The 27,980-nt window shown below is 39.8% G+C and overlaps 2 protein-coding genes across 10 annotated transcripts in view; one reads left to right on the plus strand and one right to left on the minus strand.

The window, feature by feature from the left end:
- The first annotated feature begins 68 nt into the window (after positions 1 to 68).
- Positions 69 to 27,819, plus strand: LOC135289508 (uncharacterized). 5 transcript variants are annotated; one of them, XM_064403153.1, is made up of 5 exons: positions 69 to 1,894; positions 7,438 to 7,505; positions 24,766 to 24,949; positions 26,777 to 26,935; positions 27,446 to 27,819. In XM_064403153.1, exon 1 carries the CDS (start codon positions 69 to 71, stop codon positions 708 to 710), a length of 642 nt encoding a protein of 213 aa, XP_064259223.1. In that variant the 3' UTR covers positions 711 to 1,894; positions 7,438 to 7,505; positions 24,766 to 24,949; positions 26,777 to 26,935; positions 27,446 to 27,819. The 5 variants fall into 5 exon arrangements, with proteins under 5 accessions (XP_064259223.1, XP_064259221.1, XP_064259222.1 ...); XM_064403151.1 differs by lacking the exons at positions 7,438 to 7,505; positions 24,766 to 24,949; positions 26,777 to 26,935; positions 27,446 to 27,819 and adding an exon at positions 3,074 to 3,902; XM_064403152.1 differs by lacking the exons at positions 7,438 to 7,505; positions 24,766 to 24,949; positions 26,777 to 26,935; positions 27,446 to 27,819 and adding an exon at positions 3,219 to 3,902.
- The window catches only part of APC (APC regulator of WNT signaling pathway), a 94,659-nt gene continuing 75,097 nt past the window's right edge, over positions 8,419 to 27,980 (minus strand). For 3 of the 5 annotated variants that reach the window (XM_064403147.1, XM_064403145.1, XM_064403146.1), the window contains exons 10-16: positions 27,453 to 27,831; positions 26,241 to 26,336; positions 25,544 to 25,683; positions 24,456 to 24,533; positions 22,408 to 22,524; positions 21,564 to 21,778; positions 8,419 to 21,147 (exon numbers count right to left, since the gene is read on the minus strand). In XM_064403147.1, the coding sequence (XP_064259217.1) occupies positions 14,586 to 21,147; positions 21,564 to 21,778; positions 22,408 to 22,524; positions 24,456 to 24,533; positions 25,544 to 25,683; positions 26,241 to 26,336; positions 27,453 to 27,831 (7,587 nt within the window). In that variant the 3' untranslated portion in view covers positions 8,419 to 14,585. Of the gene's footprint in view, positions 21,148 to 21,563; positions 21,779 to 22,407; positions 22,525 to 24,455; positions 24,534 to 25,272; positions 25,373 to 25,543; positions 25,684 to 26,240; positions 26,337 to 27,452; positions 27,832 to 27,980 lie in introns of those variants that run through there. The other 2 variants (XM_064403148.1, XM_064403149.1) reach the window with 2 other exon arrangements.

The raw sequence follows: 27,980 nt of genomic DNA on the forward strand, positions 1-27,980 counted from the left end.
AGAAGGCGCGACGTCAGCGCCGAGGCCGTGTACACGGCTTCCGCTAGGCTGAGGGAGTGGGGGCGGGAATGGCGGCGGCACGGGCTGGAGCTTTGGGGGTGCGCGGAAGCGCTGTGACACAGCCTGAACAATGGGCTGCAGGCGCCGATGAAGTGCGAGCCCAGAGGGAGGCGGTGGGCGACGCAAAATGTGTTCGGAGGGCGCCGGGCCGCCCTGTGGTGCCCTTCACTCACAGAGCTCTAGCGGTGTCTGAATCAAAGAACGATTTATCTAAGAAATGCCCGGAAATGTTTATTTGGTATTACCACAACTTCCTGTACAATTACACGAGAAAAAACAGACTAAAGGTTAAGGGAAGAACTCTGGGGTTAGTCCTGGGTGCCGTCCTGCGTCGCACCTTGACTGAGGCTGTGGATGAGGGGCAGGGGCGCCCCGGCGATGGTGGCACAGCAGCAGCGGGGCCCTCGCCGGTGGCGCCGGGCCGTGAGGGAGCTGCTGCAGCACAGGGGGACCGCGACAGGCTGGAGAAAGGGGCTGACAGGAACCTCAGGCCGTTCAGCGTGGGAAGAACCAAGTCCTGCAGCTGGGAACAGCCCCAGGCACCAGCACGGGCGGGGGAATGCCCCGCTGGGAAGCGGTTTGTCAGGAAAGGCCCTGGGGCTCCTGCTGGACACCGATCTGAACATAAGCCAGCGACGTGTGCCTGTTGACACCGCTGTGACAAGGCCAGTGGTGTCTGTGCTGCACCACAAGAAGTGTTGCCAGCAGGGCAGGGGAGGTGATCCCGCCCCTTAGTGCAGGGGAGGACACACCAGGAGTGCCAGGCCCAGCCCTGGGCTCCCCAGGACAAGACAGACATGGACACAATGGAGACTCCAGAGAATGGTCACCAAGGCCGTAGAGGGACCGGAGCAGCTCATCCTGAAGAAGAAAAGTCTCAGGGGATCACAGCAATGTACACAAGCTCCTGCAGAGAGGCTGCAAGGATGATGGATCCAGGCTCTTTCCAGAGGAGCCCAGCGACAGCGCCAGAGGTGACAAGCGCACACTGAAACACAGGAGGTTCCCTCTGAACATCAGGAAACTCCTTCTCCCTGTGCGGGTGACTGAGCACTGGCACAGGCTGCTCCATCCTTGGAGATACTGACAAGCTGTGTGGGAGTGATCCTGGACTGCCAGCTCTTGGAGGCCCTGCTGGACCAGATGACACCCAGAAGTCCCGCCAGCCTCAACCATTCAGTCACCCTGTGAATTTCACATGTCGTATTTTGTGCACTCCTCATACAGCAGCAATGTACCAGGACAAAGAACTGAAGGTATCTATTCAGCATTTATCTGTGGCAGTGTCTTTTTTAATCCAGCTGGCAAAGAAATATGGAAGAGGGAATGCTAAGACCCAAGTGCAACACAGTGGTTTCCCCAAGGGAGAACTGCAAATACCTTTCATGAAAACTTGGAAGAGTTAAGAGTTACAGAGAAGCTTCAGAAGGAATCAGGGTGGAACAGATTAAAAAGTTTCTGTCTATTCAGGTTTTTGAATGATGAGGAGTTTTGTTGTCTTCGGTCTTTGCTCTCATTCTGTCTGAATGAATACACTGCACAAAGTACTGCAGAAAACACGAACAGCACAACTGTGTCACTTCAGCAGGAGCAAGCAGCTTTTGGAAGTGTGACTGCAGCTCTCTGGGACCAGCTCAGCGACTTGGCAACTCCTCACAAACATGACTCAACAAGCTCCTCAGCTGAAAAACAAGGTTATGTAAATGAGTTGTGCCGGTTATGAAGGAAGTTTTTTATGGAATACTTGTCCAGTGCTAAAGACAGTTTTTTTGAGGGTTATCTCCAGATTACCATCAAACTGACTGATACAGAGGAAAGTGTAGCTTTCTAGGAGGTAATCCATTTACAAATAATTACTTAGATATTTTGTTGCTTAGCAACAGAACGTTCTCATCTTGGTAGCAGTAGCTTGATAATGGATATCCTGTGCTTTTCTTTCTTTGCACAGTGTTTTTATTTTAAATCTCCTTTCCTTGCACACACTTGTGTTTCTATTGAATGACTTTTTATTGAGATCACTGCCACCTCAGAAGTGTCAGGAGCTGCCATTACCTTGGGAGTTGTCCTGTTGTCCAGGTTGTCACTGCTTAACTCTATGCATCAGCCAACATGGGCGGAAGTTTCTTCTGTCAGCTGCAGTTCTTCTGTCTGCTTTTAACAAGACAGATGTGGGCTGTCAGGGAGGAGAGGGGTGTTAGTACATAGTGTGTGCACAGGGTGAATGTGGACAAACGAGGTACAATATATTCATTGTCTCTGTGCAGGCATGAAGTGTGCAGGGCACATTAATGATCTGACTATTGTATGAAATGTGGTTATCCTACACCTTGTTACTCCCATTTGGTTTAAACAATATGAATTGCCCTTTTCTTCTGGGATACAGAGGTCTGAACCCACCAAAAGGGTATAAACATAAATCTCTCTCTGCAGGACAGTGCTCTAGCAGGGTTTGAATTGAAGAACAATCAAATCTAATATTTTAGGAAGTAAGGCTAAGAAATATTTATTTGGAATTGCCACAGCTTCATTTTTTAAAATTGAAAAATAGGCTAAAACTTAATGAAAAAAATACTAAAATTTAGTCCATACTATTCCCTTAGATTTCTATAGTGGTTTTAGTCTCTCAGTTAGATTGTAAAGCAATCTCCATGGTGAAATTTCCTCTGGTGCATCTCCTTGAGAAACAGTGCTCTGATAGTATGTTAAAGGCAGTGAACACAGCTGCAGTTTATGAGTACCATCATTACATATTAAGATTGCCCTCAGTCAGCCCACCTAATAGAGGGCACTGAGAAAGGTTTTGTGTATTTTGATGTATTATTGTTGTATTATTTGACAGTTGCATGTTATTTCTTTTCTTCAAGTTCACGTAGCTTTTAAACACTAACATATTAATGGCTTATCTTGGAAAACAATATTTAAATTTAGTGTTGTGAAAGATACATAGCGTGTGTCAGCATTTGTGCAATAGAAAGGGTACAAAAACAAAAATTATTTTCCCCATCTTTTTCAGGTGGAAAAAAGAATTTAAAATTTGTCAGAAATGGAGATTGTGGAATTACAGACTGGGTCACATGGCGAACATAACTGACCACACAGGGGAAGCATGGGATTTTTTTCCTGCAGATCTTCTTATTACTTACCCATCTCCTTTACAGGTGCTAGAATTCACAATATCTTGAAATCAGGATGCCTGAAATGAAGCAGGGAGTAGAGACATGTCAGCTTAATCCCCATCATCACTGTGGAATGACTTCACTGAGTATATGGCATCCAATCACTGCATTTGTTCTACTGCCATAAGAAATACATTTCAAAGTTGAATTCTGCATATTTCCAGCCTGAGGAATTCAGAGACAGAAGTAGGTCACAAAGCATTCCAGCTCAGGCACACTGTAGCTGCATGCATTTCCCAAGAATCTGCTGGTCCTGGACTCAGAAATTGATGGAGCACTCAACACCTCACAGGTTTTAAGCAATTTAAAGCAGTATGAAGAGAAAGTACAATTACTGGTGAAGATAGGACTTGTACACATCTGCAGCAAAACATCAAGAACGCAGATAATGCCTTTGGAGAGCAGTAGCAGGGATACTGGTCTCAGAAAGCTGTGTATAACTTGCTGAAGTTATTCCTGTGTCTGTAGCCACTGCAGTGGAAGGGAAGGGGCAGGGAATGAAAATTACCCTATAAAACCCTAAAGCAGACAATTCTGTCTCTGTATACACTGTCACCAGCAAGTCAGGTGTCCTGAGACTCTGGTTTTACTGTTTTACTGTGTTTGGGGAATGTTATAGGTAAAAATTGATCCAGCCAATTAAATAAAAAATAAAAATTAAATTTATTCATGACTGATATACAGTCCTGACCGCCAACAATCAAAAAGCAGCACCAACCCCGGGACTGGAGTGGGTGAATGATGATCCAGCCTCTATCACACCAAATCCCCCTGTTCACCACCGAGGCCTGGCAGAGTTCCATTTTTATATTATTTTTCTTGCCCCCGACAGAGTCCATTTGTCCCCTCCTGGAGTCCTCCATATTCATGCTGTGTCTATTCTCTGTCCTGTGCTGGACAAAGCCTCGTCCGGGAATTGATGTGTATCTGTCCCCAGTTCCCGGAACCCTTCATTCAGATATATGTCCTTGATGGTCCTGTCTGTCTGAGGTGGACATCTACATGGGCCATCATCGCTGGGCGTTCTCTCGTTCATGCCATCGGGAGTGCCCATCTCCTGTGCAGGCTAGGTTTACTTGGTGTGGTAATGATGCACCTCCTCCTCGGCTGTGATTGTCCTGTGTGACAATCACCTCTCCCCTCGCCGGGCATGAGCTTAAAGCTTCATTTTATATTACATTAATAATCTTACATTTCCAGCACGAATTACCCCCTTATTCATAACAGGAAGAAAAATAACAAAAAATCCCCCCCCCCCCAAACAAACAAACAAAAAACAAAACCAAACCAAAACAAACAAAAAACAAAAAACAAAAAAAAACCAAAACAAAAAACCAACCAAACAAAAAAAAAACCAAAAAAACAAACCCTCAAACCTCAAAGGAAACCCTTCCCAAACAAAACAACCCAGCAACAAGAGCCCTCTACAAATATGAAATAGCAATTCAAAGTGGTTGTGATAGATTGCTGCAATTCATCTGGGGTAAATGCAGATGCCCTAACTGGAAGTGGGAACTCAAGAAAATGGAGATGATTTGAGGTGACACAGTTTGTATGTGACACAGTGTTTTACTGGAAGTGTCACATACACCTCTTATTCAGACATTGCATCCATGTTCAGTTGCTTCTCACTTGAGGCTACAATCCATAGTCTATACCTATATAATACCTATATAATAATAGCACTAGTGAATTTATTCAGCATGTTAGAGATGGATAATGAGATGATTTGCTCTCGCAATAAAGGGATAACTATTGTGTGAATATTAAGAAAAGCTTTAGTGATGTATAGTTATGTTATTGTAGTTTAGATGCCCTTTGTTCTTCCCATAGTTCCCTTCCCTGCCCTGCCCCACCCCCAACCCCGTATTGCTGCCATCAGGCAGCCTGGGTTGTCTAGGACAGGTAGAAAGAAGGTGTGCACTTGTGTCCCTTGCATGGGGCAGCTGGGAATGGAAAAGCTTGGTGCTTGGGGGATGTGGCATGCAACACCTGATCTCCAATCAGGTTAGAAGAAAGCAGTCTCCACCAATAAATGGCAAAGAAGAACTGACTGATGGACTTTGGGAGGGGCCAGGGCTGGCTGATGCAACCCCCCCAGGGGTATAAAAGACTGAGCGTCCATCTTGAAGATGAACCATCCACATGGTATCTATGGGGGGCAGTTCCCAGCACTGCAGCTTTTTCCTTATGTAGTCCTTTGTTGTATTTTTGTTGAGGTTTAATAAACCTTTTTAAATTTTCAAAGTGAGCAGTTGGTTTTCACAAGGAGAAGGCAGATTTTCACCTGCATTGGTGGAACAGCTCTGTAGTGGACTGCAGATAAAAGACAGAACAGGGATGTAGAGGGAAATCTTGATTTGTTCAATGGTCACTGAAGGGAAGGGACCAACATGGGAAGGACTTGCTTCAGTTTTTGTGTATGAGAATTCCAGAAGGATATTTTTAAGTAAAATATAAGGGCTGGGAAAAAAACCCACAAAACTTTCATTGTGAAAAATACTTCATGAATTATGACTCAACTGGGAAGTAACAGACAGGTCTGTCCAACACTAAATTTTCAACAGCATAGAGAGAAAATGATGCTGTCTTTAGTTTAGTTTCATTTTGCTGGTATTTACTTACCATGAGACTTCAACATGCAGAATTAACCACTAATTGCCACTTTTACAAGACTGTATGCATCATTTTCCCAAAGCAAGGGATGTCCCTACCTATGGCAAAATTTCAACCCAGAACTGGATGATTTCTAAGGTCCCTTTCCTACTCAAGCCATTCTGTGATTTTAAATCCATAGACTGCCTTTCGGTTTTAACAATACAGAATCCTGTCTGCTATGTAAGTTTTATCAGAAGAGGCACTACCTCATGCCCATATAGAGAACATGAACACAGCATTCTGTAGGAATCAGCAGAAGCACCACTTCTCTTCATCTCAGTGGCAGAGGACTCTAAATGTCAATAGCTTATTTATGGAGCGTGGGATGTTCTAAAGCCACTTGAGGCTTAAATGTTTCAGTCTGTGTCAGAGCAGCTGACAAGTGGCCTTGAAACAACCAGCCTGACTTGTATGGTGTTTGGATCTAAAAGCCCTTTGGATTATGTCACCTACACCCAAACCCTGACTTGCATGAATTAATGTAGGAAGTACAGCAAACAATATATACAGTGTTTCACTAAGATCCTGAGGAGAATGCTGGGCACCACATTGCCAAAATTCTATCCAAATCCCTATTAGTTGGCCACAGTGGAACTTGCAAAGTGGAAAAACATGGATTTCTAACCATCTCTCATTCCTTCTGATTGCAAAGACTATCTCTTAAGTACGGAGCTCAGTTTTACACCCATTCTTTAGCCTTCTGTTTTAGCTTTGTAAAGCAGCTGACAGCTGTGTAAATTCACAGCTCTGTGCAGCCAGCTTCCAAGATCAATAGAAGCCATCAGTCATCTGTGTGTGATACAGTAATACAGTATTTGCTCTGAATTCATAGCTTTCACTTCAACTAGATTTTCACTTCCAACAAGTCCAAGTTATTTATGTTCTGGTTTTGGCTGGGATAGTTAATTTTTTTTCCAGTAAGTAGTATAGTACTGTGTTATGAATTTAGTATGAGAATGTTGAAAATGCACTGTTTTTGTTGCTAGAGTAAGTTTCTCCTGCCCTGCCAGGAAGAGAGCTGAGTGGCACAAGAAGTTGAGATTGGACATGTAAACCAGCCAAAAGGATATTTCCAGACCTTATGGCCTCATGCTGAGGCCTGTGGAGAAAGTGGGCTGGAGCTCATGCTCACGGATTGCCTAGAAATCAGTCAGCAAGTGTCAAGCAACAGTATTGTGACTCAATTGTTTTGTATATTCTCTATTATTATTATGATCATCATAATTTTCTTCCTTTTCTGTTTATTCAACTGTCTTTATCTGAATCTACAGTTTTCTCATTTTTACTCTTCTGATTGTCTCCCCCATCCCACAGAGGGGAGTGAGTGGCTGGGTAGTGCTTGATTGCTAACTGTGGTTAAACAATGCTACTTAAAACACTTAGAAGTGTCAAATACTCCATCACAGCAGTTCAGCTGCTCAGTGTAGCAGGAAAAAAAGGATGCAAATTCCTTTTCATCATCCAATGGAATAACAAATTACTACAAAAAATAATAAAAATAGGGAATTTTCTTATAACTTATATTATGGCTTAACTTTTACAGCTATTTGTGTGTTCATCCAGTTACTTCCAGTGTGAATGTGTGCCATCCCAGACCTTAGCAATAGTCAGGTAAGATGCACAAGCCCTTCCCTGCTACCAATGTGCTTTTTGTATAGAGGACTGTTAGAGAAAAAAGGGCAGAATTAGGCTTAGTCTACCTTCATTTGTATTTAATATAAATATCACTCAAAGTCTTCTTGTTTTTGTGATCCCTACTGATTTTAAATTGCAGGTGATAATTATAATGCTTTAAAAATATTATTTTTAATAAAACATTTACATATCTAGCAATTTTCTTTTCTGCATATAAACAAAGACTTGTGTATTTTTTTTCTAGAACAACTTGAAAATCAGTCCTCAAATTAGAACTCAGTATGAAAAAGTGGTACAAATATTAGAAAACAAAGGATCTCAGTAATCAGCAACAATGCCCTTTTTTTAGTTGAAATACTTTGTCAAAGTCTAAAGTGAATAGGGGAGTGTAAAATATGAATGCAAATGTAAATATACATGTGTCTGTGTGTTGGGAATTAATCAACTTAGGTCCCTTAATAGTCTAATCAGGAATTAAAGAATTCATTCTTTACAGGAAAGAGAGATTTTTTTAATTAGTCTCTGCTATCCTTATGAGTCATAATGAAATAAGCCTTGTGAATCTTTTGTAAGTAATAGAGGGATTATGGAATTATATTGTGTCAGAATTAGATTTTGTTTTGTGCGGTTCCTTCTAAGGTGAAACATGGAAGAGACCAGAGAACTCTACAGATGAACCAGGTTTTCAAGCTTATTTTTTTCCACTTATTTATCTGAAATCTGAGTATCAATAAAATGAAAATGCATAGTTTTTTTAGAGCATTTGTTCTGATATACTGAATTACTGAAGTGTCTTAACAACAAATTCCTTTTAAAATGAAATCATATTTCTAATACAGTGGACAGACACCTAACTTTTGGTAGTAGCCAAGAAAACAATTCCACTCTGACAAGGTGCAATCAGGAGGATATTTTATGTAACACTGCAAGTAATAAATAAATTATTTAGCATAGCAAGACTAAATTCAGAATAAGTATACTGTGGAACAAAATACATTAGAATAATTGAAGAAAGAATTAATTACAGAGTTAGGATATAAACAGTAATGCATCTCAGGCAGAAGCAAACAACAAAATTGAAGCAAATATAATTGTGGGCTGAGTTTGTTCAAGAGAAACAACACTTACAGGTGGGCAAATTCATCTGATCTCACAGGATGACAGTTTACTTGCAGAGAACCAGCACAAGCTTTATTCATGTTAGATCCCACCAGAAAGGATGGCATTAGATATACTGTTTTTATGTATGGCTTGAGCTCTGGACAGAAATGCATTTTACTGAGGGAACTAGATCCCTCTACATCTTCCTGATATTCTAATTGCAATTCTGTAGCCACTCAAGCAAAGAATGTTTCCACACACAGCAAAATTAGAATAATTTCTTTAAAACTTGAATGGCAGAAATTCACTAATACAAAAGCCTGTAACTGTGTGGAAATTTCCTAAGAAAGGCAAATTGCAAAACTACTAGGGAGGTGTTCCCCAATCTTAGAGTAAGTAAACAGCACATCTGGTAAACTGAAACTTCACAGCAGAACATTCATCTTGGCATCACAAGTTAATTGACACCTGCATTAGTTATGTTGTGAACTCTTAAAGCACCACACCAAATTCCCTTGCACTTCCAATATGTAACCAAACACAACACGTAAGCAATTAACTTACCATTCTGACTAAAAACTCAACCTTAGCTACGTAACATTCTCTATAAACACATTTACAGATACAAATTGTTATTCTGCATATAGGAAACTATAATGCAGGAATCTTATTTCTACATGTTCTCTGAAATGAAATTAAAAGTGGGCAGCTCTTCTGGTTAAATGTCAAAGTGCAAAGGAGATGGCTGTGGAACCAGAGAGCAAATACACTTGGGTAATTTGGTATCAGAAAGGTCCTCAGAGTTTTAAACATGTGGAGAAAGTCATGCTTTACGTTAACTGACACTTCACTTCTCATTCACAGCCTCATCCAAATCACACATCTCATCAAGAACAAAGCTGTCGCACAGGTGGATCCAACTTTGCAAGGCATTACAGTAGATGTAGGAAGTTCTTTTAGGTGGAAGTCTACACATGATTTTTAGTGATGCTGTCATGGCTGTTCATAATATTTTATGAAAGCTAGATGGGAAAGACATTTGGGAGGCATCTAGGAACTGCAGTAACTGTACAACTTCTTTGTACGAAGAGTCCACCTAAACATTTTCCAGATCATCCCTACAATACTGACCTCATTAAGAAAGGGAGATGTTACCTCCCTCTTCAAGCCTCTTGTAGGAAACCAAACGTTGCAATAAATCTCTTCACTGGAAGGATTTACTGCATTGAATTGAATATTGCAAATCTAAAAACAGTCTCCCAGAAGTTTACATGTGGTAGACTTTTTTTTTTTTTTTTTGGGGGGAGGGTATTTTTGATGAAGAAATGTATCTTTTCCACATCCATATAGTGATGTAATACTTCTGAAGTTGTCAGAATTTCCAGGATTAAGGACGTACCCAAATATAAGATATTTAAATGCACAGCACTAGAGGCCATGAGGCAAAAATTCAGTTAAAAAAAAAAAAACAAAAACAAAAAACAACCCAAAAAACCCCAACTTCCATTTGCTTTTGCTGTGTCAAAATAGGTGAAGGTCTGAAACTTGGCACATAGGCTTAAAATTGCCTGTAATGGCTCAAGCCAATGACCTTCTGGAAAGTAAATATCCCAAGCTCTTTCAACCAGCTGTTGTTTTATTTACTTTTTTGCTGGCTCAGGTGGCACTTGTCCAGCTATGCACTGAGCAAATTCAGCATATCCAAGCAGCAATAATCCTACTAATCCCATTAGGGGAGAAAGTAAGAGGTGAGCAAGTCCACTGAATGGTCATGTAAGAGCCAGGATTCATAGCCAGAAGCATGGAATGGGGAAGAAAACTTCTTTGAACAGCACTTGCCATTTCTTCAGCTCTAGAAATAGTATGGATCGTTATCCTTAAAAGAAAGAGGATGCTAACAGTTATCTTCATTGGTAACATTAACTTCTATTAAGGGGATCAAGGGGATGGACACCTATGAAGTACTTCAAAGTAGACATCAAATAATTCAGTTTTCAGATTATCAGGCAAAGGTTATACAGTTTTGTGGTCTACTAGTATACTTCAAAATAATGCCTCATTAATTTGTGCATAAGCTGTTCTCTCTCTGGTAAAGCTTATGTAATTTACTGAGGAAAAAAGGAAAGTACATCCCTAGGACAACATTACTCACTCCGAAACTGTCCCTTTTATCTCCCTCTTCCTTTACCAAAGACAGTGCAGCTAACTTCCCAAAGGCATTAGAGGTACTTGTCTATGTTGAAGAACACTGCAGCTTACTGACATTTATAGCATAAACTATACTTGTATTCTGCAGCCAAATCCTACTTGAAACAATACTACAGTCTCATCCTGACACTATGGCAAGGCTTTCAGTTTTTAAGCTGTCATATCTGACAGAGCTGTGAGCATTATCTTTAATCTTTCAGGAGAAAATACTCTCAATAGAGAACTGCACATGAAAAACAGAAATATATTAATTCCCTTTAAAGACTGCAATATTTAGTCAGAAGAGCTTACACAGAAATTGAGCAGTAACCTTAACTGTGGCACACTGCAAGAAACTAAAATGGAAGCATGTTTTAAAAAGTGAACTAATTACAAATTGTGGGGAGGTCAGATCTCTGCTTTTAACATCAAGAGGACAAAGCTAGAAGACAGTCTGAAATGAGCTTTATGAGTTATTTTTCAGTATAAACAGATTTTTAAGTATAAGTTTGGTATGCACTAGATATGATAAGATAATTCAAAGACAAATAAAGGTCTGAGCATAAGTCACAAAAAATTCTACCAAAATTGGTAGAATGAAAGGCAGTGCATCCCAGAACAGTAAACTGAGTCTTGGTTTCCTTAGCTCCTTGCTATTCTTTGTTTTGCCTTGACCTTACCTGCTGTGGCAATTTCATACAAATAAAACCAAGGAACAAGAGGTTATCTTTAGCAGCATAAATCAAATCTGACTATTGTGACTCTGACATCATTAACAAAATCCAAGACCAAATATACTTATTGCAACCATTTTTCATATCTTTGATTTTATATTTCTGGGATCTGTTTTTTAGTTAAGCTTAAAGAATATAACTTTATATCCCCATCATAAATCAAACATCATGGATGTCTTTAAATATTCTGAAAGGCTCTTAGTGGATACTAAGTATTTTAGATAAAGAATCAGAGAAATGTTGATCTGGAAGAGATTTCAAAAGATCACCCATCTCTGCACACAGGCAATATGAAATATACTACAGTCCATCCCTATGAGATGTTTCATAAACCTCTTCTTAAAACTTCTATAATGGAAATTTAACAACTCCCATGGGAAGCATATTTTAGTGTATCACTACCCTTATAGTTGGAAAGTTTCTCCAGCTTGTCTTTGCTACAAATATAGGTTTACTTAAGTGGATACTAAGAGAAACTTTCCAATTATAATGATCATGAAGTATCCCCAAGTCTATATCAAGAAGCCACTATAATTTTCAAAGACATTCTGGTGTTTGATACGCATACAATTATTTATAGTTTCACGTTATCTTATGATTAAAAACACTGATTTCAGTAGTTTTTCAGTAATAGAACTGAAACCAGAATTTATTTTCTGAGACTGAGTTTACCTTTAATTCTTTAACTGACAGGACAAATATGTAATGCCGTGTTAAACAACTATTCTGGATTATGTAGTATATTTTTGTATTAGTTGTTAAAAGCCCAGCACAAAATAATGATTAAAAAAAAAAATCACGTGGTCTTTAAATTAAAACTCAAGGATGGAGTTCTATATTCTACTCCAGCAGGAAGTCCTGACTTTAAAAACATGACATAATCTGTTTCTGTCTCATCTTTAAAAGGACACTCAATATTCATTCATATTAGAAGTTTAATGAAGAAACTTGTATGCAAAATATTGCAAATGCTAACATGAGGAGTGCTGCTTCTTAACAGGTTCACAAGGTGATACAGGAACATGGCATGTCTCTAAGAAAAGCTGACAGGAAGCAAAGAACAAAAGAGCAAGTAAGATACCACTTCTGCCAAACACGTATTTTTGGTACTGGCTTCTATATAAATTGGCTTCTGTCTGCTGATAGTGTCTTGATTGTGTTCCTAAATCAGTGCATGACTTATAATGAATTCAATTGATTCACTTCAGTATCAGAAGTACAAAAGCCACAGAAGTGATACACTCTGCAATTGAGTAAAAGCTACCATAAAGATAAGTAGCTCTATTTCAGGGCTTCCTGAAATCAGGGCATTCTGACATATCAGTTATTTAGTAAGCTACCTTTAGAACAATCCAATTGAGATACAACAAAACTGATATACCATTTCATGGTTTGTTTAAACATGCACAGAATGGTTAATGTTCTGTTCTCTCATGTTACTACTCTGAAGTAATCCTCATCAAAATTCAGACTATATTTGTATTTTTAAAGCACAAATCTGTTTTTTTTCAGCATTGTTCTAGCACAATCTATATTTGCATCAAAAAGGCTTGAGGCAGCAAATGTCATGTTTTGCATAAAATTATTTTTCTATTATGGTAACAGATTTCTTGCTGCCATGGGATTCTTGTGATATTTTTCCCTTCACAATTTTTAAAAAAATAAATAAATAAAAAAACCAACACCCACGGAGCGCAAATAGAAGCAAAATTTCACCTTATAGTCACTATTTCACATTCTACATTATATCCCCAATCAAAAAATGTTTTGTTTTACAAATATTATTTGTAGATACAATATTGTTTCAGGCTTGCAGTCATGAGAACAATTATACTGCGTGGCTACTGGAAATACCCTGCCTTTAGCCTTGTTATGCACCTGAGATGTGTGAAACTGTTTCAATTACATATATATTACAGAAGACCTAGGGCCTAATCCTGCAAATGTTCAAAGCATCCTACAACAGCCATTTGTCAGTGATAAGGAAGAACAGATACTGGAGGTGCAGGATTATCCTAAATCAGGCCTTAAGTGTTAAGTGCATACAACCACATTATATGGTGACATCTCAAAGTAAAATCCTGTATTTTTATGTAATGCAGAAGTAACACACACAACTTACATATAGTAATAATTTATTCTGAAATGTTCATTTTAGTCTCTGTTGAGACATCACCCACGTCTCATTAATAAAAGAGCAGCCATCTCACCTCAAATACCAGAATATACAACAAGATACAGCATAGCAAAAAAATTCTACCTACTTTAAGATAAAATCTAATTCAGGTAAAATAATTTTGTTCAAGGTTTTACAGTTACACAGTTTTTTTTTGTTGTTTTTTTTTTTCTTCTTTTTCAGAGCACAAAGAAAGTGTAAATTGTTACACCATATCTATCTATGCACATTATGTGACCACAGAAATGTTAATCATTACTTCATAAAATGAACCATCAGTTCCATTCATGCAGAAAAGCAGACTGGGAAAGCTTGTTCAGCGGAAACCATATTACTGTGAATTTCACAGCCACATGATTAGTTATTGGGTTAGATGAACTCACAAATACTAAGCATGAGCGTATTTTTTTTTGCATAAATAATACCAATTCTTCCCTGATGTAGTTTAGTTGGTCTGTAATCTAGAAATTATTGGTAAAGCAATATGACTGCATCATTTCTATTGTGCTATTCTATGATTTCAACGACAAGCAATATTCAAAGGATAATGGGATGAGATGCATGTTAAACATGGGAATACATGTTAAACATACTATACAAATACACTTGCTTTAGCAATTTTATTCCAAACTGTCAAATCAGGTATTCCTGCAAAAATCACCAGTGGAGACAAAGTATACTATCAAATATGGCTTCCAGAACAAGGACCATCTAACAAGAATCAAAGCTATTTACAACAAATAAAAACAAAATAAACAAACAAAAAATCAATCCCCATTTTTTCTGTTTCATTTGAAACAAAGTTTCTAAGTAGCTGCTGTATATAATACATCAGTTTTTTTTTTTTTGTTGTTGCACTTAAACAGAAGTTACCAGGTAAGAGCCAGAGTGACGTTTAGGGCTTTGTGTTCCACTGGAGTCAGTGTTTTCAGACTTGGTGTCACGTTTCTTGGTGCTATTATTCACTGGGGTTGGTATCTGTGAGGGTCGAGCAGAGCTATTGTCCACGCTGCTCTTCCTACGGCTTGGGTTGTAGTTGAAAGGAGTCACCCTTGCTGCCACAGCACCGATGGGGGAGCTGTGCTTGCTTGAGCTACTGGAACCGAATGGAGTACGCTCGTTAACAGTACTTTCGTTAATTTCTGGTGCAGGAACAGGATTATTCTGCAGAGGCTTTGTTTCAGTGCCCTTCTTGTCTGGACTGTCTATCTGAAAGAAAGAGTTCAGACGGTTTTCTAAGCCAACGGTACGAACAGGAACACCTCCATTCCCTGGGGTTTGCTTTTCTTGAATCTCTTTAGGATCTTTACCATTCACACCCCCTTTCTCTGAAATACTGTCAATAACAGGGGGAGTATTTCCAGTTGGGGACCTTCCAGATCGAGGGTTGTTAATTGGGCAGTCCTCTATCCTCACCCACACATCCTCTGTCTTAGAGACAGCTGGAGCCATCTGATAGATGAGGGTTTTGGAATCAGAGCCATTTGTGGCACCTGAAGAAGAATGCTGTGGATCATTCATTATCTGAGGAATTTCATTTTCTTTTATTTTCCTCCAAGTACCTTTTGCTGGTGCTTGGCTTTCTTTACTTTGCTTGTGTCCAGGGAGAGAACCTCCAAGCTGCTTTTCATCTTCACTTTTTGCCTTTTCACTGGATTCTGAAGAAGCTGACAGGATTGAGGAGGAACTTCCAGTTCTCCGCCAAGTGCTTACACGAGGAAGTGATGAGGAATGCTTACTGTGCTCACGCTTCCACGTTCCTGATCTGTTGATCAACAGCCTAGACGGACTCTCAGAATGGGAACGAGCTATGTCATGACGCTTTGCTGGTCTCCCATCATATTCTGTAGTAGGGCTCTGATTAGGGGCTAATTTTCGCCAACCACTACTCTGGCCAGGTGAATGAGTGGATAAAGACATATCAGGAAGAGAAGGACTTAAAACTGGGGTCTGTAGTTGGGACCTTGTGGGAGAATCTGGCCTGGAAGGCGACAGCGATTCAAATGAAGCTGACTCTTCTAATTTCCGCCGCAGAGTTGGGCTCGGAGCCTCTTTAATAAAAGTTGACTGACGAACGAGAACAGGTCTCTCAGATCTGTCAGATTCACTTCCACTAGACTTTGTGGATGGCATTCTGGATAGGTCAGTCTTTTTGTTTGATCCACCAGTGCTGAGAGTTTGGTTTAACCCCTTTGAAGCAGATTCACTTCGTGGAATGCTACTGGTACTCTTAGGTAAGGCAGTTTGCTTTGTAAGGTTTTGCTGGCTCATCTGCCTGCCTGGTGGTGTGTATGACATTCTACCTGAACTTGAGGATTTAGTTGAAGCTGTGCTAGGAGATGATGTTCTTGGCAACTGTGACAGTTTGTTGGGAGGACTGATACCATTTCTTCCTGGGGAAATGGAGTTTCGGCCAGGAGATTGCAGAGGCCTACTTAATGGCTGCTGCTGAGGTCTGGAAGGAGTGGAGTCTCTAGATCCTGATCTAGAAGGTCCTTTACTTGATCCACTCTGGTTCAACCCTGATGGCTGCCTAGTCACAGGAGCTGGCTCAGGTTTCACTGATGATTTGGCTCCTCTTGGAGAACTAGTCAAACTTTGGCCTTCACTGGGACTCTTGGAGTTCATGTTTTTGAGTGGGGGTCCTTTTTTGGAAACAGGACTAGTACTTGAAGAACTATTTCGAACTCCTGGAATATGGATCATTGTTCTACCACGTGAAATTGAAGGCACACTTGTCTGTTGTGGTTGCTTCAAACTTGAAACTTCTGAATTAGAGCGTGCTTTTCCTGTGATCATACTTTTATACACTTTCTTCCCTCCTTTGATTCCCCTACTTTCTGATTCTACTTTTTTAGACTCCAGTGTACTCTTCTCTCCTGGCTTAATAATTCTTGGACCTTTATTACTAGTGAAAGGTTTTTCTTCTTGGTCTGGGGTAAGATGAAATGGTGACCCTAGAGAAATACCGGATTTTAATGAAAGGATAGAGTCAGAGTCTGATGAAGCTTGTCTAGACAGTGATGCAGCAGCTGCAGCTTGATGCAAGCTACTGACTATAGAATTTGCACCTTCTTGTATAGCTTTCCAGTCAAAGTTTTCTGAATCAGGTGAAAAACCATGTTCTGAATCTGGCCTCTGTATTTCTCTTAAATCCAGTGTTAAATCTTCTGCTAGTATACCACCTGTGTTTCTGGAATTATTTTTTTCACCATCACTCTTCATTCTTGAGGGCTTTTTCTTTTTAGGCATAGCAGAACTAATGCATTCCTGCAGAAGATCATCTTCTGAGTCAATGCTAAGAGAACTCAGAGAGCTGTTTCTAGAGAAGCACACAGGAGTATCTTCAACATGAAATGATTTAGGTGCATAACCAGAAGTCTGTGGTCTGTTGGATTCCACTTGTGGCTCAGGAGCCTCAGGACGTTTTGCAGGTTCCCCTTCTTTGTTGTTATTGTTTTCTTGATCAATATCACTGAGGGAGCTAAGAGACGAATTGCGAGAAAAACAAACAGGTGTGTTTTCAATAGCAAAATTCTGCATTTTCTCATCTGTAGCTGCACCTCTGTCTGGAATATCTTTAGTTGACTGAGAGAAAGTTTTTGTCTGGCTTCTGCCCGCTGGGTGTTTTTGACAAACTTGTGTCCTGTTACTTGGCTGCTGATTTGAAGACTGTTCTGCATTAGAGCACTCTTTACTTTCCATTTCCTTTCCTTCTTTTCCTTTTCTTAATTCTGCCTTCTCCCTTGAAAGGTCAACATCATCATCATCAAAATCTAAAGAACTCAGGGAATCATTCCGTGAAAAACAGTAAGGAGTTCCCTCAATCGGTGTATAATGATGAGGGGAATCAAATGCAAAGCTTCCTCTTACACGCTCTTCATTATTTGGCAATTTGTCATTAAACTCTCTTGAATTATTTTTAAGGTTCTGTTTCTTTGCATCTCTGTTCTCTGGATAGCTTCTTTCATTACTAGCATTGCTTTTGGGTTCTATGCTTTTTCGCACACGTGCTCTGTATTCATTATTTTGGGAAACAGGCTTTACTGGTGATGTTGGCTTCTTTTTCTCACCTTCTGGTTGGTTTTTATTACTTGGAGATGACGATGCTTGTTGAATTTGATCCATTATCTTCTTCACTCTGAAAGGTTTGTGACTTTTTCCTTTTGGCATAGCTGAGTTAATGCACTCAGCCAAAATATCACCCTCTTCTGTTTTGTCATCATCCAGGCCAAGGGGAATCACAGCTGAGCTTTTTGCTCTCTGAGAATCATCAGTACTTCTGCCTTCTGTAGGAATGGTGTCCCGCTTTTCAAACTCCCCTGACTCTGCTCCCACACCCACATTGTCTGCATTGGCCAGCTCACTTGGGGGGGATTCTATTGTCAGGTCACTCAGAGATGTAGCTGTTGAAAAATTTATTGGTGTACCCTCAACACAATATACCCGTGGCATATCATCTCCTGGTGTAAAAGTCACATGCTTTTGTGATTGCAATCTGCTTTGTGAAGGCAAAAGTTTGTAAACTGGCAACTGGCTGGGCTTTCTGGCTACAGGAGGAGGCATTTTTTGAGCAGATGCTTGAGAAGGCTTTTTGGCTTTACGTGAAGACTTTGTTGGCATTGCAGAAATAATACACGCTTCCAGTATTTCAATATCATCATCAGAATCATCCAGAATGTCTTTTTCTGCTTCAGCTGGCTTCTCTGGTTTCTTCTCCTGGTTATCCTCTGTATCATTTGACTGTTCAGGTTCTGCTTCATTTCCATGCTCATTTTCATGAACTGGAGGCATAATTCTTAACTCTGCATCCTTCTGTATAAACGGCTCATCAAGGCTCAGAGCACTCAGGCTAGAAGAGCAAGAAAACCCATCCGGTGTGCTCTCTGTGGCAAAATGTAATAGTGTATCAGCATCTGGCAGTACCTGAACTCTTTGAACAGCTGCATTTACAGCTGCCTGTCTAGGACCAGGCTCTCTCTTCTCTGTAGTGGTTGCTTTTCCTTTAGGTACTTCTCTTTTAACTTGGACTCCTTGAGCAGGTGGTGGTGTTTTACTTCTGCTTGGAGGCATTGTTTGTCCAGGGCTGTCTGGAAGGTCACTGGGACTTATAATACCACTTACTATTCCACTGCAAGGCTCACTTTGAACTGAACTAGCAATTGAACGGCTTTCAAAACTATCCAGGGAACTTACAGAAGTACATCTGCTGAACATGAGTGGTGTTTCCTGTACATAATGTTCTGGTGGGCTTTTAGGAGTTTGGGCACCACTCTTAGAGGGAGATTTGGCACCTGAAGAAAATTCAACAGCTTTATGTCTAGAGGAATCAGAAGGAGACAAGCTAGAAGTCTGAAGTCTAGTGGATTTTGTTCTGATGTGTTGTGCTGTTGATGTGATTTCACTCGCTGCACCTTCTGTAGGTAGAGCCCCGCTGTTCTCCTTCAGTTCTGCAATCTGCAGTGTGTTATTGGCATCTGTGCCACGTGCGGATTGATCACGTCCTATTTCATCTTCAGCTGATGACAAGGATGACAAAGAACTACACCTTGAAAAACATATCGGGGTATCTTCAACGCAGTAAGTTTGTATAGTTTCCTGATTAATTGAGGGAGTTTTACAGGAGGCGTTCTTCTGTGCATGACCACTTCTGCTCTGTGCAGAGCTTGGGTGAAGCTGGTTCTGCCTCTTTGAACCAGCTGAGGGGGCTGATGTGCTCCCACTGCTTGGGGGAATATGGTCAGTTTTATTGAGTTGCACTGAAGAAGTCTTTGGAAAAGTAAAAGATGGCTTCTGAGAAGGTGCTGGAACTTCTGTTGAATACTTTAAACTATAATCAATAGGCTGATCAACATGATGTTCCTCTTCGTTGTACTTTATGCTGTAATTAGTTGGTCTGTCTTCCTCTTCATGTTGTTCCTCCTCAGAATAACGTTCACTATAGTTGGTTGGCTTATCATCATCATAATCATCAACCTGGCACAAGGATTGGTTTACTTTCTGATTCATTCCAAGAGTTGGGCCTACTCTATTCTGATCTGAGCCAGTGGATCCTCTTGATCTAAAGGAAGAAACACACTCCTGCTGTCCAAAAGGTGTCTGATATTTCATGTGTTTATCCTCTCCACTTTCAGAATACACAGGGTAGGCTGCATTTTGGTTCCTTGACTGTCTTTGCTCATTTTGTTTCATTTCATCATCTATTATATGCTTAGGCCTTGCCCATCTTTCATTCTGGGAAGGACTCTGCCTTCCAGAATTTAACTGCTCATCTGAGTATTTAAGACTATAATTAATAGGAGTGTCTAGTTCTCCATCATTGTCATCCATGTGATTTGCACTGTGAATCTTGTGTGCCAAGTCAGCGGGATATTGGCCATAACTACAGAATTTACTTTCATCATCTTCGGAGTAAGACTCAATGGAAGGTTTCATTTGGCCTCTTTTACCATAGCCATCACTGCTGCTGACACTATTTAAACTATCATTTGAAGCTCTTTTGTATTCCATTTTTGTGTAAGGCACAGGACATGTCCTGTTTGAGTTCTCGGATTTTGGAAAGTATGTATTTGAGTGAGTATGGGCAGAAGCTGATCTCCTCTGGGCATTTCTGTCTTCTGTCAAACAGTGTATTTCAGAAGTGGAGCCAGAACTTCTGTCTTCCTGTGGAACGTGCATGCTTGTTACTTCTTCCATAACTTTGGCAATCTGAGCTGCAGCAGTAGAAATCTGCATTCCTATTCTCTTAGAGGAACTCCCAGTACTTTCTGCAGCTTGATGATAGGTATTTATACCTACTGTTCGATCCCTTTCAACACTCCTGTCTTTCTCAGATCGAGAATTTTCTGCGTTTCCTCTACTGGAAGAGGAGGAGCCAGGCAATACTGTAGTATTTACATATGGTGAGAGCACACTCATATTGCCAGCATTAAAGCTGTCTGACCTGCACACCCCGTCGTCATGGCGGCTGGCGTCCAGGACATACTCACTGTAAACATTTTGCTTATGTCTCTGCTTATTGCGGTGAGATGCTTTCGGGCTTAAGTTATCAATGTTGTCAAAAGTCTCTGATAAATGCTGAGCATCTAATTCTGCTTCCAGTGCCTTTTGCTTTCTGACATGGAGAGATGGGAGGCTTGATCCTGGAGACATAATGTTGGCATCTTTGTACTTTGCTGGCCTGTTTGCCATGAGGTTCCGTAGAGCTGCGGCGCTACCCATGGCTATCATTTTGTGTTTTGAGTGAATCAGGTTTTTCAGCATGCTCACGGCTCCCATGTCCCACAGCGCCTCCTGATCCTTTGCATTTCGAGCAGAGAGATTCCACAGGGTCCCACATGCATTACTAACTATTGTCAAACTGTGTGACTTCAAGTGTTGTAACAAGGTTTGTAAGCAGCTGTTCTCTCGCAAGATTTGCCTGGTGTTGAGTAATTGAAAACAAACATCCGTAAGTGGCACTTCAAAAGGATAAGACACAAAGCAAAACAGAAACCTATTATTCTAGAAATTAGTTTTGCCCTTACAAAGGTTAATTAAGAATTCTCCTGTGCAAATAACTCACATTTCCACTAGCTTTTATCTGAATGCTAACCAAATCCTATTACAAATATGAATAGCTAGCTTTTAGTACAGTTCATCATTAGTAAGCAGCAGCTCTTAATCTGTTTGCACGTTTCTGTTATGTAAGTGAAATACCCACTTCACCAAATGTACTACAAATTAACTGTTTTTAATTACTATACTTAATATATGCATTCATATTAAGGCTTGGTCACAGAAACTGTCAAATAAATATACATGTGGAACCACTAAAATTGCCAGAAGTGTACCTACCTATGGTCCTCATTAGTAGCAATTAGGCTAGAAACATTTCTTAGTATTCCTCCTCCACTTTCTATGATGGCTAAAGTATTTGTTTGGCTCCGGTATGTCAGTGTGCCGACCAGAAATGCAAGAGCACCATCAACAGCACATATGTCAGCTTTGTTCCCAGTGCAGTGAGCTGACAAATTCCATAAGGCACTCAGAACACTTTTCAGGGTGGATTCCTAGGAAAACAGCAACATGACAGGAGAAGTTTTCAGCTACTGACCTTAAGCTCTCAGAAACACATTCAAGGAGCTGTGTACATTCCAATTCTGGTAAGGTGGGTGGCAGGCAGCAGTGCGCATGTATTTTGTTCACTTTTCTCCTTCCTTCAGCCATGAATTTGGTACTGCCTGCCCCAGAGGTATCAGAAATATGTGCCTCAATACTTGTTTGCTGCCACAATGATAGAAAGGGCTTGAAGACCAGTTGGCAGGAGTCTCTGGGATGGAATATACTCTCATCTACACACCAAAGAAGTTGTAGACACCTACTAACTAACTGAAACGAGCTTTTATGAAATGACAAAATTATAAAAAAGACTATTTTAACAGCACAGCTCATGAAACTGAAAAGCAAAAGCAGTCAACCCTCATAAATAAAATCAGATCAATACTAGTTTTGAGGTGCCATTGCTCCATTGTGGTCTGCTGCCAAGTTAAATCAAACTCTTCTTCCAGGCAAATTACCTGAGCCACATCAACTGTTTCAGCAACTGCTGTTATCAAAAATGGTCAATGGTCATATTAGTGTTTTGTGTAAAATAAAGGCAATCTCTCAGAAATTCAATTTAATCACTTATAGAAGATACCTTCTTAACTTCTAAAGCACATTCCATTAATGCTTTCACACTTCCAACTTCTCTTAGAGTCTTTTTACTGTTTACATCTGCTCGCCAGGACAAGTTCCTCAACACACTTGCAATGACCTGCAAAATAAGAAAGAAAAAGAACATATTTCAAGATACGTACGTTTTTAGCAGGTTATCCAACTTTCCTCCTGGACTTATCAAATGCAATGTTAATTAACAGTAGTCATGTTCAGTTACTGAACTAAAATTTGCTAACATCTTTTTGTTGTATTGTCTGCTAGAGTGGTCTAATGTTTCAGCATCCAGTTTGATCAAAGGTACTGGCTTTTGCGTGTTGGTATTTAAAACAGAGATTGGAAATCAGGTTCCCTGCTTCCCACACTAGCAGAACATTTGTAGATGCATTTTCTTCTCTATTTTTATGCCTGTTCTAGAGTTGTATCATCTCAGAGGAGAGATGTATGTAATATTTTTCTCAGTTTTTCCATTTAGAAAATAGAACAATATCACTTGCCTGTCTCTCAGATGGTATGATTATTTTTATGTTTATAAAGCTCTTTAAAGTATTTTTAAAATACACTGTGCCTTTTGTAAGCAGAATAGTTATCTCTAGAAGATGTCCTTGCACTTGGCAGCAGTTATACTCAAATAGGTTGTCACTGTAGTGGGCAGTCATTACATGTTAAACTCTATCCATTTGTGAACAGCTGTAAGCACGCATATCCCTCATGAAACTAATTTGAGAGAAAACCTTTGCTTATGGGTGTTCTCATTGTCAGAGAAGTGCATGAACTTTTCAGGTTACATGGTGAATGCTCCCTTGCTCACCCCCGCAGTGGAGCACAGGGAGCCACTGGCACATGGAAGGGCCTAGGAGCACCCAGCCCTGACTGCTCCCAAGGAACAACCAGCCCCTCAGAGCCCACCTCAACACAGCAGCCCAAAACCAGGTGGGAATCATGCCCTGTCCAGGCTCTTCCCAGAACTCTCTCAGGGAACCCACCACCCCGTGGCATGGCTGTGACACTCAGGGGAGTCAAAGGGAGCAGCTCTCTGCCCATTTTGGACTGGGGATGTGGGACACTGTGGGATTCAGGGGAGGAGCATTCTGGAACTGTAGAACGCTTATTGCGGGATGGCAGGACCCAAAGGTTTCAAATACAGGAAAACAGATGGACTGAGGTGATCTTTCAGCACAGGAAAGCATAGGGGACAGAAAGGCACAGTGACATCTGAACAGCTGACTGGCTGATACAGTTGTGTGGACATGCTTTTTGAGTCCACTTAGTCCCATATTCTTACTAAATCCCATTTATAACTTGTCCTGAGTGAAGGACTTCCTGATCTGTGTGTGTGTGTGTGGTGTCTAGGTGCCAGTGGCTGGACACATCCCAGAGGTCAGAGGGCCCATGGGGCTGTGACTCTCTTTTCAAAAATACTCAATACCTGTCCTAATACCACATCACAGAGTTTATCCAATAACCTCTATTGTAATTCTAATATTGTCCTCAACTGTAACTAGCAAGCTCCTCCTGTTAAGGAGAGAATATTTCGTTAACAGCATTTTAAGAGATAAGGTCAATTTTATTTAAAATTGCTCTTTTGTCTGATGATTCCCTCAGACTGCAAGGAAAAAGGGGGTTTTCTTTTAAAGAACTGTTCCACTTTGTATGCAATAAGCATTAATTAAAGCTGATTATAATTTAATATTTAGCAATTTTACACAAGTTCCAACAGTTCTGCTCTCTCAGCTCTGAGGATTACCCTAAGCACTTCCTAAAGGCTTTATTTTCAGGCTGTTTTCCTTACACAGCAGTACCCATTAGAACAGACAGTAACAAATCAGGGTCATAAAAAAAGATTTGTAGCCCATGCATTATGATTTAAAAAAACAACAAACCACAAAGAATCCCAGAACATGATCCTACAGATAAGAATGTTTTACAAGAAGAATGTACTTCCTAATTAATGAAATAAGTATGAGAAAAATTTTACATCAAAGTTAAGGCAGACAACAAAAGAAGAATTTTATCTCAAAAGACCATTACCTGCTGTAAGTCTTCACTTTCAGATTTCAGCTGGGCTACAAGAGCTCTCATGCAGCCCTTCATGGAACATAATGTAGCCTGTTAGCAATCAGGAGAAAAAATAAAGTGAGCAGGATTAAACAGTAGGTTAGATGGCTGCTTCTGCATAATGTTTTGATATTTTAAGCAAACCATATCTAAAATCAAGAAAAACTTAGTAAATACGTTGTCAACAATAAATACTTGGTTTACAACTATTAAAATTTCAGCATAGCTGTTGGTTTAAATACAGAAGTGGCAAAATTGTACTCAAATTTTGTATTTTTTACAGCACTTCTAGGACATGATCTGGACCATTACTACCTTAGAAGTCTTCTCTCCTTTGCACCAGATAAAATCCCCTGTGAGCCAGCAATGTGTTGTTACCTACTGCCTAGTGAGAGAACAAATCTCGAATTCTCTGAAGTCTGTTATTTCCATTTACTGCTGAAATCTCTTCCCTCTAGAGCACAAGGGTAAGTCTTCAGTATTGAGTTATTTTAAGATCCACCGTCTGGCAAATCTATTGAAAGTTTCTAGCGTTTATAAGAAATGTCCTTCTCAGAAAGTAGGGAAACCAATTTTCTCTTATAATGATTGAAGTAGTGCCCAGTTTGATACAGATATACTCCATATATTTAAAAGCAAGCTCTAGCCTGAAGAGGTTGGAAAAATTTCATTAGACAGTAATAGTATTCTTAAATAACTGAAAACGTCAGAAAACGACCCAATTACGAATTTTAATTCAACATTCTCAGAAAGAATCAGTTACTATAAAATTGCTGTGTGCCATACTAACCTAGTTCTCATTAAAAAAACAGACCAACAGATAAAATCCTTGCTTTCAGTTACAAAAGTGATTTGAGAGCCAATACCATAGTTGTATGATGGAACATTCTGTTTGTGGTGCTCTCTGTTAGCAACAGGATGGAATGAGAGAGGTATATGGAACTCCTGCCTTGAGTTTAAACTCAATATCCTGTCCTGGAGATTTTAATCACCTGTGTTGAGAGCTGTAATTCAAACAGGTATGAACTGAAATTACTGCAAGTTTACAGGTCTGCTCTCACCTTGTTTGCCACATCTCCAAAAGTCAGGTTTGTCAGAGCCATACCAGCATACCTCCTTAGGGTAACACTATAGTGATCATTTGTAAGTCCATACATTTCACAATCCACTTGCAGCAGTTCAGCAATGGCCTGCAAACCTCCTTTAAAAAGAATTCAGGTAAAAAGTTATAGCTGTACTCTAATGTTGCAAGTACAGGACATATGTAGCAAGGAAAAAAATTGCATTTTTATGTACAGAAGAAACCTCAAACGTCTGAAAACCACAATGCTCAGAAAGACATATGAATTACTAAAATTGCATGCATGGAATTTACTGAGCACGGACTAAACATTTCAGTCTGTCAAATAATAACAAATTATTTTGTTAAAACCCCACTAAAACACCAATCAAAAAACCCCCCATCCCAGAAAGTAGTCTCAATTTTAAGTTCAATACTTGTAAAATTGCAAATATTTCCACAATATTACTTTTCCAAAATTTGCAATTCATGCCAGAAAAAACAGTAATTGACATAATAATAACTTATCCAGTGGGAAATGGTGTAGTTAATTTCAACTGCTTTCAGCACTTAGAGGACAACTGACACAAATGAATTGTTGTTAATAGCTTAAACTGTTAGTAAAAAAAAGCCATATATGCAGTGACATGCACAAGGAGTGCTGTGGTTTCTAGCAAGCTTCTGAAGTCTGATCTTACCAAGCTCATTCATTGCATGTCTGTGTTCTTCATCAAATGAAAGTTTCATCAAAACACATACTGCAGGACAAATCTGATGATCCACTGGAGCAGGCACTGATCCAGAAACAGGTAATAATTAGTACCTTCCAGGTGATTTTGTCTAGATCTTAAATTCTCCAGAGCAAATCTAATCTTAAAAATAAACCAGCTGCAGTTTTGGTCAGGTCTGTATCTTCCCAGTAATCCATGAACACACAATTAGTTAAGACTATTACTAAAGAAAGTGTGTACTGTAAATATATTTGATGCTTGAAAACAAATTAGGGAGAATCCTGAATGTATGTGCTGAGTTAGAAACACGATTTGCGGTGCAGAAGTATTACCTTATTACTCTCAGAAATTAATAATGTTTGCGAAACAAATACATGTGGTCAAATATTCTGGTGGAAATAAATAACATTCTGTTTCTTTGGGTGCTATATCCTTATGAATGGTTAATTAAACCTTTTACTTCATAACCTAGAAATTTTTAAGTTCATATTTTCACGAGCTAGGTTCTGGATAATGTAGAAATGGTACTGATACAGCTTGTGCAGAGGCTACTTCTGCTGAAGAGCACCAGGCACAAAGCAGCCCTGATTTCAGTCACACACCTGCCACGGACACCACAGGCTCCACTCATGGGATGCCCTTAATTCAGAGGAGCAACAAAGGTAACTCTAAGGTTAAATCTATTTTTCTAACTGTTCCCTGAGAAAAATCCTATTAATTTACATTTCTCACATATAGCATTATAAATAGCAGTTCATTTAGATAGATGGAGATTATTTAACTTGTTCTTTCTGCCCCTCTTCCAAATGGAAAGTGCTATCTCCAAAACATCTGCATGAAGAGCAATTTGGGATTGTTTATCCATAAAAATGCAAAACAGAATGAGTGTATATTCAATATTATTTTACAAATTACAAATATAAACCACTAGAATTACTATTTGCAAAGCACACCTAAGTCCAATATTTAAATAAAAAGCTTGTAAATAGGGTACCATATCTGTGACACATACTATTTCCCAACAGTAGCTAAACTTAAATAAAGAAGATACCATACACATACATATATGTATATAAGAAAACGTGCACACATTCAGCAAGAAGTTAAAGCTGTACTTTCTGTAAATCCACTCTTTTCAATATATCCTCAAAATGTTTTTATATGGCTTGCAGAACCTACTTGGGTTTTTGTCTTGGTCCATGCCTTGTTCATGTGCCTCCTGCCATTCCCAACATGTTTCACAGTAAGCACGGATCTGCTCCAAGAGATGAAGCACACGGATTTCCCGTCTGCCTCGCTTATCATCGGGCTGGGAGTGAATGATGTTGTGCAGCGCTGCGCTGGCTCTGGCACGGGCCTCTTTACTACCACGGGAGTTTCCTAACAACACAGAGTCCTTATCGTTGCCATGTAAAAGCTGGATGAGGAGAGGAAGACATCCAGACTGACGCATGGCTATGCAGCTGTCCTGGGAGCTAGACATTGCTAGCAATGTTCTTGACATGTCATCTTTATCATGAGTACCAAGCATTGATAACAATGAATACACCATTTCCACCTGCAGGTCAAATGATTTTAAAAATACAGTTATGTTTTAAAAACACACATCAAATTGAAACGAAATTTGAATAGTACATATGAGCAAAAAACCCCCTTATTTAATGGTGAAAAAATTGTGCTATTTAAATGTAATTAAACACTATTACT

This window comes from Passer domesticus, chromosome Z (assembly GCF_036417665.1).
Source record: "Passer domesticus isolate bPasDom1 chromosome Z, bPasDom1.hap1, whole genome shotgun sequence".
Classification (NCBI taxonomy): Eukaryota; Metazoa; Chordata; class Aves; order Passeriformes; family Passeridae; genus Passer; species Passer domesticus.

Bases quoted from the DNA above. Each gene is read 5' to 3' on its own strand.
- LOC135289508 (XM_064403153.1), top strand. From the start codon at position 69: ATGGCGGCGGCACGGGCTGGAGCTTTGGGGGTGCGCGGAAGCGCTGTG.